We start from the raw sequence: 14,868 nt of genomic DNA, 5'->3' as shown, positions 1-14,868 counted from the left end.
CTGACCCAGTCCCTGTCACCAACAAGGTAGGAGTAGTGCCTTGAGATTCCTTGACCACACCCACAGGCTGACATCAGCCCTCTGTAAATTGCACAGCCTAGGGAACATCCTAGCAACCACAGGCACCTCTTCTGAAGGGAAATTGCCTGCTCCAGCCACAGCCTACAGCTCAGGGTCACAGCATCCCATTTCTAGAAAGCAAAGGTCCCTTCTCAGGTGACAACCTCCCAGTAGCGGTAAAGAATAATGACAGCTTTTGCATCTACCAGTTCTGTCAGACAAGTCTTTTAAAATATCACCTTGAGACAAAAATAAAGGGGGGAAGTTAGAAAGAGTAAGGGAGACATTTGGGACACTGTCAATCATTTGTGTCAGCACTACTTGTACCTGTGAGTGGGATGAGAGAAAATTTCAGAGCATAGAAAATCTATACATTGGTATTCTAGAGAATTCTTTAGGACAGACAGGGCCACCCAGGGAAGGGTCCAAGGTCTAAAGAACCTTAATTGAACACAACCAAGCCCTCCATACTGCATATCGTCTGCAAAGGGGAGAAGCATCAAGTCACACTTGATAGCAATCCATCTGCCCAGATCAACTGCAGACCCCTGAGCAGAGCTCTGCAGCCCAGTGTGTGGGGAACAGTGTACTGAAGTCCTAGAGAAAAATAACCTCCAGCCAAGAGTACTAAGCCCAGCAAGACTTCAGAATCCAAGAAGAAACAAAGACTTTCCCCAATAAACAAAAATGAATTCATAGATAGCTATGGTTCCAACCTTACAAGAAGGAATGAAGAGGGTCTTATTATGCAGAAATAGCAGAAAGGCTACAACCATTGGAATTGAGTGTCAGAATACTAGAATACCAGAGAGAAATTGGAATGAATCAAATATGTAAGGGTGTGTATATGCTTGGCCCAAGGAGTGGCACTATAAGGAGGTGTGGCCTTGTTGGAGTGAGCATGGCTTTGTTGGGGTGGCTCTGGCCTTGTTGAAGTTGGTGTGTCACTCTGGGTGTGGGCTTTAAGACCCTCATCCTAGCTACCTAGACATCTGTCTTCCACTAGCAACCTTCAGATGAAGATGTAGAACTCTCAGCTCCTCCTGCACCATGCCTGCCTGGATGCTGCCATGTTTCTACTTTGATGATAATGGACTGAACCTCTAAACCTGTTATCCAGCCTAAATATATGTTATCCTTATAAGACTTGCCTTGGTCATGGTGTCTGTTCACAGCAGTATAACCCCAACTAAGACAAAATATTAACAATTCTATAAGTCATTAACTGCACAGAGGAAAGAGAGAGGAAGGAAAGAAATAAAGAACACTGAACAACTAGAAGAAAAGCAGAAGACAGGCATGAGTCCTCACCTTCACCAATGACTCTAAATGTGAGCACACTTAATTTGTCAGTTAAATACTGATCAGCTGAGTGGGATTTAGAAAAACAAGAACCAACAGCAGACCACCCTCAAGAAATTCACAGCATCAGAACAACACACAGGCTGAGAGCCTCAAAAAAAGAGATAAAAGTGGCTTTGTAGACAAATGGAACTTGAAGACCAACTGGAGTGGCTATGCTTACTTCTGACAAAACAGAATCAAGACAAGCAGAAAGAAGAGACAAGCGTGTAACTGCATAAGGTCAAAAGTTTAGCTCATCATGAAAACATATGACGATTAATCCATAGACACCCAGTGGTGGTTGTCCAATCTCACAAAGCAAGCATCCTTCCATCGAAAGGGTGATAGAACCTGATAATAAGCTATTGTGCTGTGCAGCAGTAGCCCTCACAGTGGGTGGTACAAGCAAAAATCCACAAAAGTCTGAGCTAATGGAACAGCAGATCAAAGGACTTGACAGACATCTCTAGAACATCCTGAAATTAAACATACATCCCCAGAACATTTCAAGGCCTGCCAGCCATCTCCAGAACATTCCAAGTTCTGACAGAAATCTCCAGAATATTCCAGGACTTTACTAACATCTGCAGAATATTCCAAGATCTCACCAACATCTCCAAAACTTTCTGGGTCTTAACATACATCTCTAGAACATTTCAGGACTTGACAGGCATCTCCAGGACATTCCAAGGTCTGACAGACATCTCCAGAATATTCCAACAGCTGCCGCATACACATTTTTTCCTTTGGCACGTGAAACTTTCTCTACCTAGCATAGACCAGATCAGAGGGTACAAAACAAGTCTTAACAAACTACAAACCATCGAGATCACACGTTGTGTCTTTTCTGATCATCGTATGCATCTGGAAGCATCAGGAAGCAAAACTTAGGAATCACAAACGCTCCGAGACTGAGCAGCATGCTTTGTTGTGATGATTAACTTGTTAGCAAGCTTCCTTACACCATATATACTCAGCTTCATATATACTTAGCTTTGGAGAGCCCCCCACCCCCTGCCCTCACTGTCCCTTGCCCAATTAAACCATTCCACCTCCAGAGTATCCTTGAACTTTTATATAACATCTTCAGTTTCCTTCCCCTCTGTCTGAAAGCCTCCCCTTTTGGTATTCTGTCTGGACTCCACCCTCACAGATACCTGGCAACAGCCAGGTATGCTCTTCACCATGGTTACCAGGCAACAGCCAGGTAGGCCTAGTCCTATAAAAGGGGCTGCTTTCCCTTCCTTTCTCTCTTGGTCTCTTGCCTCTGGCCCCTTGCTCCCCCTCTGTTTCCATTCCCTTCTCCCTTCTCTCCACATGGTCACGGCCAGCCTCTACTTCTCTACTCTCTCCTTCTCTCTGCCTCTGTACTCTCTTAACTCCCGTCCCCATGCCCTAAATAAACTCTATTCTATACTATCCTATCATGTGGCTCATCTCTCAGGGGGAAGGGATCCCTCGGTATGGGCCCACTGAAGTACCCCCTTCTCTCACACCCTGCTAGAACATATTCTTATAGCTCTTTCTCTTTTTATGATCATGACATCCCCAACCCAGGTCACCTTCCTGTTTTCCCAAATTCCATACATATTCAGTCCCACAGAAGGCCGCACATATAAACATAAGAAGTTGTACTTCACCTGGCAGTGGTGGCACACGCCTTTAATCCCAGCACTTGGGAGGCAGAGGCAGGCAGATTTCTGAGTTCGAGGCCAGCCTGGTCTACAGAGTGAGTTCCAGGACAGCCAGGGCTACACAGAGAAATCCTGTCTCAAAAACAAAACAACAAAAAAAAAAGTTGCACTTCATATATGAGAGACAATTCATAGATGGGCATTTGTCTTTCTGAACCTGTGTGGCTTCACTCAATATGATGTTTTTCCAGTTCCTTCAGTTTCCTTCATAGTTCATGTCCTATTTCTTTGTGGCTTAGTAAATTCTACCGTGCATATGTACACTTCATTATCTATTAGTTGGTGGACTTTACGATGAGCCCATTTCCTTCCTATTGTGAATAGAGCATCAGTGAATATAGATGTGTCAAAACAATATGCTTCAGCCAGTGGGATTGCTCAGTGGGTAGAGGTGCTTGGCTGAGGCTCTGGCAGACTGAGTTTGAGCCCCAGATTCGAGTGGCAAGAGAAAACTGACTCCTAAGAATTCTTCTCTAACCTCTATAAACACACATTGGTGTACACATTTTTACATACCAGACATGGGGGTAGGTGGAGATATATTTAAATAAGCTTTTGGTTACTAAAGAAGTAGGGGGAATCAGAGTCATGGTTTTAATATACTTGGCCCAGCGAGTGGCACTATTTGGAGGTGTGGACTTCTTGGAATAGATATGTCACTGAGGGTGTGGGCTTTAAGACCCTCATCTTAGCTGCCTAGAAGTCAGTCTTCCACTAGCAGCCTTCAGAGAAAGATGTAGAACTCTCAGCTCCTCCAGCACCATGCCTTCTTGGACAATACCTTGCTCCCACCTTGATGATGATGGACTGAACCTCTGAACCTGTAAGCCAGTCCCATTCAAACGTTGTACTTTATAGGACTTGTCTTGGTCACGGTGTCTGTTCACAGCAGTAAAAACTTAACTAAGACAGCCACTGATCCTATAAATACCACCTACAAAAGCCCCGGGAAAGAACAAAAGCAGCAATGAGTGAAGTTCTTATCAGGAATACCCACATCAGGAGATAGAAAGACAACACCGAAATCAAACCACCTAAGCTCTCACTTTAGCTGTGCTCCCCAGGGTCTCACGAACTCAAGAATGAACCACATCCCAAACCAGAAGAAGCAAGGACTACAAATCAGGGCATAAAGAAGTCAAGACAGAGTCTGCTGCACAAGGCAAAGAGCATATGAGACCAGACACACTGAATGGCAAGCCCTGTCTACAATGGCAAACAAGGGAGAATAGGGGAGGGGAGGGGACATGACTTAAAAGGAACTAAATATAGAAAGTTACTGGTGTAGGGGACACAGATGTTTTTGTGTTCATAGTCATGCTCTCAGGGAACCTGGAACTGTATGCACTTATGGTTGTTCCTTCAAGGGGAAGAATGCAAAAACTTTTCCCCATCCAGGAGGCTGGAGCAGGTGTGTGCTTTGTGACCAGTGACTTTTGTGCCATCAGTGTAGCCAGAGACTTTTGAGCACCAGACCCTTCCTCTAAACGTATGTTTCTCAATCAATCTATAGAGTCTATTATCTTTATGGAACATATCCCATGGACTTTACAAAGGGTTTTGATGTAGTCTGATCTGCATTTTGTTTACTTTGTCCCTCCAAGGGACTTGGGTATGATTTCCAGGGAACGATGGATTAAGTTAATCATCCCAAGAATTGTTTGCAATGATGGTGCTGAGTCTAAATAGGCCTAAAAGAAACAGCTTGGGGTCAGACTGAAGGAAGTGTTCAACTGCCTTCTTTTTCCCCCGTGTCTTGTCACTCTGTTGACCCCAATGTTCTCAGAGACTCTAGCAAACTGTCAGGTTCAATCACAGAGCTGAGCAGGCTAAAGAAAAGCTTAGAAGCTGGAAAGACAGGCAAGCTGAAATATTCCAGTCTGGAAAGCAGGACCCAGAATAAAGGCAGTGAGGTCTGCCCAGCCTTGCTGGCCTCTGAAATACACGGGACATAGGAAACAACCCTGGCTTAATAGGACACACAGCAGGAGAGAGGAGAGAGTGACAAAGGATTGGAATATACATGAAGAAAACTTAAAGAAACTGAGAGCAACACTGGGGTTCCCCAGGCTGAAGAGGGGAGCAAGTTAGCATCAGATAGGGACAGAGATTTGTTGTTGTTGTTGCTTGTTTTGAGTGTCTTCTTGTTTGTTTCCTTTTACCTTTTTAATGTATTCTTTTTTTTGAGATTTATTTATTTATTTATTTTACATGGGTGCTCAATCTGCATGTACACCTGCATGCCAGAAGAAGGCATCTGGTTCCATTGTAGACAGTTGTAAGGCGTTATGTGGTTCTTGGAAATTGAACTCAGGACTTTGGAAGAGCAGTCAGTGCCCTTAACTGCTGAACCATCTCTCCAGACCTGTTTTTACCTACTTTAATGTATTCTCTTTTCAGGTTCATTCATTTATTTTACATGAGTGCTCTATCTGCATATACACCTGCATGTCAGAAGAGAGCATCAGATCCCATTACAGATGGTTGCAAGTCCCCATGTGGTTGCTGGAAATTGACCTCAGGACCTCTGAAAAAGCAGCCAGTGCTCTTAACTGCAGAGCCCTCTATCCAGTCCCTTGTTTTGTTTCTAACATGGTGAACGGACTATGTAGCTGGGTGGTCATGAGAGGTACACAGTGTGTCTACACTTCCATCGAAATGTGCCCTTTACAGATGAGATAGTAAAGCTCCAGTGTATAGTATGCCAATAAAAAAACAGTTGACATATTTCCAGAAATAAATGAAAACCTTCCCCCAAAGGGACCGGGCTCCTAGAGCTTCATGTCCAAGAAGCACAATGAACTCCAGGGAGAGGAAACACAAAGATCACCCAGAAGACACACTCTGATACAGTGACAGTGTCTACAGGACAACAGTGCCAGTTAGAAGCTCATTTCTCACCTGAATCCAAGGCTAGGCAGCAATGGCTTGGCATACTTAAAGGATAGGGAGGAGATAGTCCACTCAGAAGTGGACAGCCAACTGTCCTTTGAACACAAAGGGGAGGTGTTCATGATAACTGTTACCTACAGTCCCAAACTACTTAGATGACTGAAGCATGAAAATTGCAAGTTCAAAGCCAACCTAGTAAAGTCCTGGTCTGAAAATAAGAGAAAATATATAAAGTATTATTATATATATATTAGTATAATATATATACTAAGTCCCTATAACTACCCCAACATGGAATGCTTTGGGGGCATTTGCAGGAGGCCAGGCTCAATTCTCAGTCACACAAAAGAAAAAGAAAAAAGGAGAAATTAATATTTCTGCATAGTTAGAAGAGTTTATGGCTCCCAGAAGTACCCTGTAATAGTTGATTTTTTTATTCACGGCAGAAAGGACTTGAAATAGCATTTGAAGCCACAGGAAGACATGAGATTTGTCTACAGCTGGTTTCCAGGCTGCCTGGTTTCTGCCCTTGACACCTGAGTTCCCTTGTCTGCCACCAACTATGGTGTCATGGTACTTGGTTCAGTGTGCTCTTCTATCTACTCCATCTTGTTCATGTAAACACATATCACAACCCTGTTTCCCCCTGTGATTTTAGTTATTTACGGCTCCTTTTCCTTTCCTTCAGTTAAACATCAGCCAGTATGGCTCTTTGTGGCCCCTATCCCCTGCTTTTCCCTGACCTCCATGTCTGGCTCTAATTTGTATTTCCTGTGTACTGCTGTCTCTGGATTGTTTGTGCTTCCTGCTCCTGGTTACTTGAGGTGTGAGTTTAGATGGCTGGTCTGGGCACTTCCTTCAAGGCTACAAGTTTCCCTGTTGCACAGTTTTGGCTGCATCCCAGCATGGGTTTGTTGTGTTTTCATTTTCAACCACCTCTTGTATCTTCCAGCCTCTGCCCCTGACTCCCTGGCTATCTAAGTGTGTCTTCTATTTCTACAGATTGGTGTGAACTCTCTGGTTCTCTTTCTGTTTTCATTTCTGTTTCTTTTCCATTGTGAGGTGATGCCTCATATGATCTCAACAATTTCAAATTCATTGAGATCATTTTGGCCTAAGCTGTGAGCCAACCTGCAGGGTGGGAAAAGCTGATGCTGCTTCATGTGCTCTGTATGGCTGAGCACAGTATTCTCTTGGCCCTCCTTTTCCTTCTACTCTCCTCCTCCTCCTCCTCCTCCTCCTCCTCCTCCTTCTCCTCCTCCTCTGCTTCTTCCTCCTCCTCTCCATCCTCCTCCTCCTTCTGCTATTCTTCCTTCTCCTTCTTCAAAAGATTTATTAATTGATTTATTTATTTGCTTATTTATTTATTTTCTTGTATATGAGCACACTGTTGCTGACATGGCCAGCTCTCCTCAGGGTACCAGAGCTGTTGGGTTCTTCACAGTTCAGCTTCATATGGATTGGGGTCGATGGAATGATAACCCAAACAACAGCAAACATCTAGAAAAGAATTATGAGCTCTCCTACTACCATTTCCCATTCACAAAACACAATCAGGCCGAGCCCAGCAGCATAGGAAAGGATTGCACTGCACATACAGGGAGCAGAGGAATGCAAAGCTGACTCAGTGGCTTTGTAGACCTGGGTGGTATACTTCAGAGGCCTGAGGAAACTCACATCCATCTCAATCATGGATAAAAAGATGCCCAGAAAGTTCTGACACCCTTTCCTAATAGAGACACTCAACAAAACCAACAGAATATCCTCTTTGGGAAACAGGATGCCCATGAAGGCTACCCATATCCCTTTCTAAGGAGGCTACCCATAACCCTTTCTAAGGAGAGGTACAAGGTGAGGCTGTCCACGTCCACTCAACAATGTACTGGAGGCTAGAGACAAAGCCATTAGGCAGTTAGGAATATGATTACCAGCAGTAAAGTCCTTGGGGTCAAAACCATGGTGCTGCTGTTGCTTCTGCAGCAATGGTGGGTGTGTACATCAGTGGACTAAGCCCAATCACCTGATTTCTAACAACAGCACCAGGACATGCGGTGACCGAAGGACGGTCTCTCCCACAAATGTTGCTAGGACAGTCACATGCTGAACATAAGGCTATATGCTAATGCCATATCAAAAATAATTAACTCAAGATGAATCAGAAAACCACATGCAGGAGCTAAAGCTACAAAATCATAGAAAAAGGCATAAAAGCCAATCTCCTGACCAAAGACTCAACTGTGGTATCTCAGGCAAGTCACAAAAACACAAGGGACACAAGAGAAGAAAAAAATTTTTAAAAGATTTATTTATTATTATACTTAAGTACACAGTAGCTGACCTCAGATACACCAGAAGAGGGCATCAGTTCTTACCAGGGACGGCTGTGAGCCACCATGTGGCCACTGGGAATCAAACTCAGGGCCTTCAGAAGAGCAGTCAGTGCTCCCACCAGCTGTGCCATCTCGCAAGCCCAAGAAATTAAACCACCAAGATTAAGAAAGCACAGGGCAGCAGAGGACATTGTTAGAGAAGTCAGTGATGATCCTCAGAACACTCACGGTCCAGGGAACCTGCTGCCCAGAACCATCAAAACTCCACGAAAGGAGAGACAACTCCATCTAAGACAAAGGACTGTCCAAACTAATTTATTAAGAAGACAGAGCGGGACTGGAGAGATGGCTCAGCGGTTAGGAGCTCTGACTGCTCTTCCGAAGGTCTTGAGTTCAAATCTCAGCAACCACATGGTGGCTCACAACCATCCATAATGAGATCTGACTCCTCCTTCTGGAGTGTCTGAAGACAACTACAGTGTACTTACATATAATAAGTAAATAAATCTTTTAAAAAGGGGGGGGAGGATATGGGGGACTTTTGGGACAGCATTGGAAATGTAAATGAGGAAAATATCTAATAAAAAAAAAAGAAGAAGACAGAGCAATCCTAAGACTGAACATAGGGGAGCAGGGGCCACTCCTTAAAAACAAATATACATACACATACACCACACACACATACAAATACTTACACATACACTTACACACACATATACACTTACATATACACATACAAGCATATACATACACTTACACATGTACTTACACATACATATACAATTACACATATACACATACACTTGCACATACATTTACACATATAGTTACACAAACATTAATTTACACATACACTTACATACACATATATTTACACAGATGTATACACATATGCACACATACACTTCACACATGAGCACACATGTGCACACACACACACACATATACACACACAAGCACACGCACACGCACACATACACACATGAATGACAGAGGCCCATGCCAGGTAAAAAGGTTGGTAACAGGCCTGTGGTCTCGCCAAGGCTACACACAGACTCACAAGGCTGAGCTGTTCTGTCTGCCCAACGATTTCTGCCAAGGAGTTGGCACAGCCACATAAGAGAACATTATTTAGCCATTAAGAATAAACTCCTGACACAGATGTGACTGGATAAATATGGAGATGCAATGTTCAATGGCTCAAACAGCATGTTAACCAGGACACCTTTCCACAGGTCACTGGCAGAGGTCCAGAGGGGTCATGAGCTGTAGCTATCACAATTCTATAGCACACCTCTGGGCCTGGATGCTGAAGACATTGGTCACACGTGAACTTGTGTGGAGAAGTCAATGGGACAGAGGTTGTATGAGAAACTGCAGCATGTATATGAGGCAGAAAGCCCACACTGTGTGGCACAGAAGCCCTATTCAGTGCAGAAACTGCTGATCTCTGCTCCCTTGTTACTGTGAAGGCACCTCTGTCTATTGCTGTCTGGGGCACCACTGAACCAAGGCTTCTGACAGTACCAAGGATACTGGAGAGCAGGAGCTATGAGTGGGATGCTCTTGCCACAGAGCTGGTTCCGGATGCAGGACAGATAAGCCTGTGATGGGGCCATCATCTCTCTCCTAGCCTCAGGCAGGCTTGACCACCCCTTGAAGGATGACAGGGCTGGAGGACACAATAGTCTAAGCACTCAGCATCATCACCAGTTACCCTGGCAGGCACCACAAGGCAGGGGGCACAGGGTCAGCCCAGGAAGTCTGTGCTTTCCCTCCAGATGTGTTTATTGCTGGAGCAACCAGTCCAACAGGAGTTAATGACTGAGCCCTGCAGAGCATCCTCCAGACTGAATAACAAGGAAATGAAAGTGTACAGAGTCTTCTGAGGCAAAACATGCCTGAAGGATAAAAGCCCAGAGCCCAGAGCACCTCAAACACACACACTCACTCAACACTCACACAGTCACTCAACACACAACACTCCCAACTCCCTGCCATTCCTGCCATGGCCGCCTCCACCATGTCTGTCTGCTCTGATGCTCTCACCAACTCCTCCTGGCAGGTGGATGACTGCCCAGAGAGCTGCTGTGAGCCCTGCTGCTGTACCCCCAGCTGCTGCCAGACCAGCTGCTGCCAGCCAAGCTGCTGCCAGACCAGCTGCTGTGCCCCAGGCCCCTGCCTGACCCTTGTCTGCACCCCAGTGAGCTGTGTGTCCAGCCCCTGCTGCCAATCTTCCTGCTGCACACCCTCATGCTGCCAGCAGTCTAGCTGCCAGCCAGCTTGCTGCACCTGCTCCCCCTGCCAGCCATCCTGCTGTGTGACCCTTTGCTGCAAGCCTGTCTGCTGCACACCCATCTGCTCTGGACCATGCTGCCAGCAGTCTAGCTGCCAGTCCTCATGCTGTCAATCCCCCTGCTGTGTGCCTCTCTGCTGCAAGCCTGTGTGCTGCACACCCATCTGCTCTGGCTCCTCCTCCTGCTGCCAGCCCTCCTGCTGTGCTCCTGTGTGCTGCAAGCCCTGCTCCAGCCTGTCCCTGCTGTGTCGCCCAGTGTGCAGACCTGCCTGCTGTGTGCCCACCTCCTCCTGCTGTGCCTCCTCCTGCCAGCCCAGCTGCTGCCGCCCAACCTCCAGTGTGTCCCTGCTGTGCCGCCCTGCCTGCTGCAGACAGGCCTGCTGTGGACAGAAGTCCAGCTGCTGAGGGCCAGGACCCACGAAGGCAGCAGGGCACAGAACCACACCTCCATCAGCCTGTGGTTGCTACTGATGGAGGGACAGCTCAGAAGAAAGATGTATACAGTCTTAGGGAATCCTGACCATAACTAGACCCCTTAGAAGGCTCAGCAGGTTCCTCCTCCACCAGGTCCCAGGAGAGCTGGCTTCCTCTTCCCTTCCCTCCCTGACTGGATGACCCTGCATCTGTGGTCAGCTGTACCACTCTAGACCAATGCACATTAATAAAACTTCTCATCGATTCAGTCTCCGTAGTTTCTGTCATTCTCTTCCACCAGCTGTGTATCTTCAGTTGTGAGGCTTGGATTTGTTACACAGACCCACTTCTTCTGTCCCCCTGTTCCATGCTCTGATACTGGGATCCGGGTTCTATCTCCTCTGGGTCTGGGCCAGTGCTTTCCTGTCTTGGGGCTCACGGAGTGACTCTGATAAATCCTCGGAAAGGATTTCATTGTGAGGAAGAGGCATACCTTGGAGAAGAGGAGAGGGTTTGTCTTTGTCCTGAGACTCTGGGAAAAACTCAGTGTCGAGGCTTTACAGGAATTCCAGGACTGAGGGCAGGTGCTGTGCAGATCCTACCACCTCATCTAGGTGCTGACCCAGTCCTGGTCACCAACAAGGTCAGAGTAGAGCCTTGAGATTCCTTGACCACGCCCACAGGCTGACCACAGTCCACTGTAAGGTGCACAGACTAAGGACATTCTAGCAACTGCAGGCAGCTCACCTGAAGGGAAATCGCCTGCTCCAGCCATAGCCCACAGCTCAGGGTCACAGCATCCCATTTCTAGAGAGCACAAGGTCCCTTCTCAGGTGACAACCTCCCAGCAGTGGTAAAGAATAATGACAGCTTTCACATCTACCAGTCCTGTCGGACAGGTCTTTTAAAAGATCACCATGAGACAATAATAAAGAGTGAAGATTGGAAAAGGTAGGGGAGACCTTTGGGACACTGTCAATCATTGGTGTCAGCACCACTGGCACCCTTTAGGGAGAAGAGAAAAAAGGTAAGAGCATAGAAAATCTATACATTGATATTCTAGAAAATTCCCTAGGACAGACAGGGCTACCCAGGGAAGGGTCCAAGGTCTAAAGAACCTTAACTGGACACAACAAAGCCCTCACCACCGCACATCGTCTACAAAGGGGAGAAGCATCAAGTAGCACTTGATAGCAATCAATCAGCCCAGATCAACTGCAGACCCCTGAGCAGAGCTCTGCAGCCCAGTGCGTGGGGAACGGTGTACTGAAGTCCTAGAAAAAATAACTGCCAGACAAGATTACTAAGCCCAGCAAGGCTTCAGAATCCAAGAAGAAACAAAGAACTTCTTCAATAAACAAAAATGAATTCATGGCCATGATTCCAGTATTACAAGAAGGGATGAAGAGGGTCTTATTATGCAGAAATGTCAGAAAGTCTAATACCATTGGGATTTCCATATGAAAGTGTCAGAATACTAGAATATTATAGAGAAATAGAAATGAATCAAATATGTAAGGGTTTGTATATGCTTGGCCCAAGGAGTGGCACTATTAGTAGTTGTGGCTTTGTTGGAATAGGTGTAGCCTTGTTGGAATGGGCATGGCTTTGTTGGAGTGGCAGTGGCCTTGTTGAAGTTGGTGTGTACTGTGGGTGTGGGCTTTAAGACCCTCATGCTAGCTGCCTGCAAGCGAGTCTTCCACTAGCAACTTTCAAATGAAGATGTAGAACTCTCAGCACCTCCTGTACCATGCCTGCCTGCATGCTACCATGCTCCTACCTTGATGATGATGATGGACTGAACCTCTGAACCTGTAAGCCAGCCCCAATCAAATGTTATCCTGTATAAGACTTGCCTTGGTCATGGTGTCTGTTCACAGCAGTAAAACCTTAACTAAGACAGCCACTGATCCTATAAATACCACCTACAAAAGCCCCGGGAAAGAACAAAAGCAGCAATGAGTGAAGTTCTTATCAGGAATACCCACATCAGGAGATAGAAAGATAACACCGAAATCAAACCACCTAAGCTCTCACTTTAGCTATGCTCCCCAAGGCCTCACAAACTCAAGAATGAACCACATCCCAAACCAGAAGAAGCAAGGACTACAAATCAGGGCATAAAGAAGTCAAGACAGAGTCTGCTGCACAAGGCAAAGAGCATATGAGACCAGACACACTGAATGGCAAGCCCTGTCTACAATGGCAAACAAGGGAGAATAGGGGAGGGGAGGGGACATGACTTAAAAGGAACTAAATATAGAAAGTTACTGGTGTAGGGGACACAGATGTTTTTGTGTTCATAGTCATGCTCTCAGGGAACCTGGAACTGCATGCACTTATGGTTGTTCCTTCAAGGGGAAGAATGCAAAAACCCTTCTCCATCCAGGAGGCTGGAGCAGGTGTGTGCTTTGTGACCAGTGACTTTTGTGCCATCAGTGTGGCCAGAGATTTTTGGGCACCAGACCCTTCCTCTAAACTTATGTTTCTTAATCAATTTATAGAGCCTATTATCTTTATGGAACATATCCCATGGACTTTACAAAGGGTTTTGATGTAGTCTGATCTGCATTTTGTTTACTTTGTTCCTCCAAGGGACTTGGGTATGATTTCCTGGGAACAATGGATTAAGTTAATCATCACAAGAATTGTTTGCAATGATGGTGCTGAGTCTAAATAGGCCTAAAAGAAACAGCTTGGGGTCAGACTGACAAAGTTTGAACCAACACCAGCTACTGAGTCCTGTTTTACCCAAATGCCTTCTTGTTCTCTCGTGTCTTGTCACTCTGTTGACCCCAATGTTCTCAGAGACTCTAGCAAACTGTCAGGTTCAATCACAGAGCTGAGCAGGCTAAAGAAAAGCTTAGAATCTGGAAAGACAGGCAAGCTGAAATATTCCAGTTTGGAAAGCAGGACCCAGAATGAAGGCAGTGAGGTCCGCCCAGCCTTGCTGGCCTGCAGAATACACGGGACATAGCAAACAACCCTGGCTTAATAGGACACACAGCAGGAGAGAGTGACAAAGGATTGGAATATATATGAAGAAAACTTAAAGCAATTGAGAGCAAGATTGGGGTAGCCCAGGCTGAAGGGGGGGCAAGTTAGCATCAGATAGGGACAGGGATTTGTTGTTGTTGTTGCTTGTTTTGAGTGTCTTCTTGTTTGTTTCCTTTTACCTTTTTAATGTATTCTTTTTTTGAGATTTATTTATTTATTTATTTTACATGGGTGCTCAATCTGCATGTACACCTGCATGCCAGAAGAAGGCATCTGGTTCCATTGTAGACAGTTGTAAGGCGTTATGTGGTTCTTGGAAATTGAACTCAGGACTTTGGAAGAGCAGTCAGTGCCCTTAACTGTTGAACCATCTCTCCAGACCTGTTTTTACCTACTTTAATGTATTCTCTTTTCAGGTTCATTCATTTATTTTACATGAGTGCTCTATCTGCATATACACCTGCATGTCAGAAGAGAGCATCAGATCCCATTACAGATGGTTGCAAGTCCCCATGTGGTTGCTGGAAATTGACCTCAGGACCTCTGAAAAAGCAGCCAGTGCTCTTAACTGCAGAGCCCTCTATCCAGTCCCTTGTTTTGTTTCTAACATGGTGAACGGACTATGTAGCTGGGTGGTCATGAGAGGTCACAGTGTTCTGCAGTTCCATCAAAATGTGCCCTTTACAGATGAGATAGTAAAGCTCCAGTGTACACCATTCCAACAAAAAATAGTTGGTTTATTTCCAGAAATAATTGAAAACATTCCCCCAAAAGGACAGGGCTCCTAGAGCTTCATGTCCAAGAAGCACAATGAACTCCAGGGAGAGGAAACACAAAGATC

At 45.6% G+C, this 14,868-nt stretch overlaps 2 protein-coding genes across 4 annotated transcripts in view; one reads left to right on the top strand and one right to left on the bottom strand.

Moving 5' to 3' along the window:
- Tspear (thrombospondin type laminin G domain and EAR repeats) overlaps positions 1-14,868 on the bottom strand; it is a 200,887-nt gene that overhangs the window by 116,984 nt on the left and 69,035 nt on the right. The gene's annotated exons all lie outside the window — the stretch shown is intronic.
- Gm3233 (predicted gene 3233) lies at positions 10,173-11,294 on the top strand. Its single transcript, NM_001370831.1, has one exon. The coding sequence runs from the start codon at positions 10,329-10,331 to the stop codon at positions 11,019-11,021; it is 693 nt and encodes a 230-aa protein (NP_001357760.1). The 5' UTR covers positions 10,173-10,328; the 3' UTR covers positions 11,022-11,294.

Source organism: Mus musculus, chromosome 10 (genome assembly GCF_000001635.26).
Source record: "Mus musculus strain C57BL/6J chromosome 10, GRCm38.p6 C57BL/6J".
NCBI classification, from domain to species: domain Eukaryota; kingdom Metazoa; phylum Chordata; class Mammalia; order Rodentia; family Muridae; genus Mus; species Mus musculus.
The sequence above is the reverse complement of the archived record's forward strand: the minus strand, read 5'-3'. Positions and strand labels throughout refer to the sequence as shown.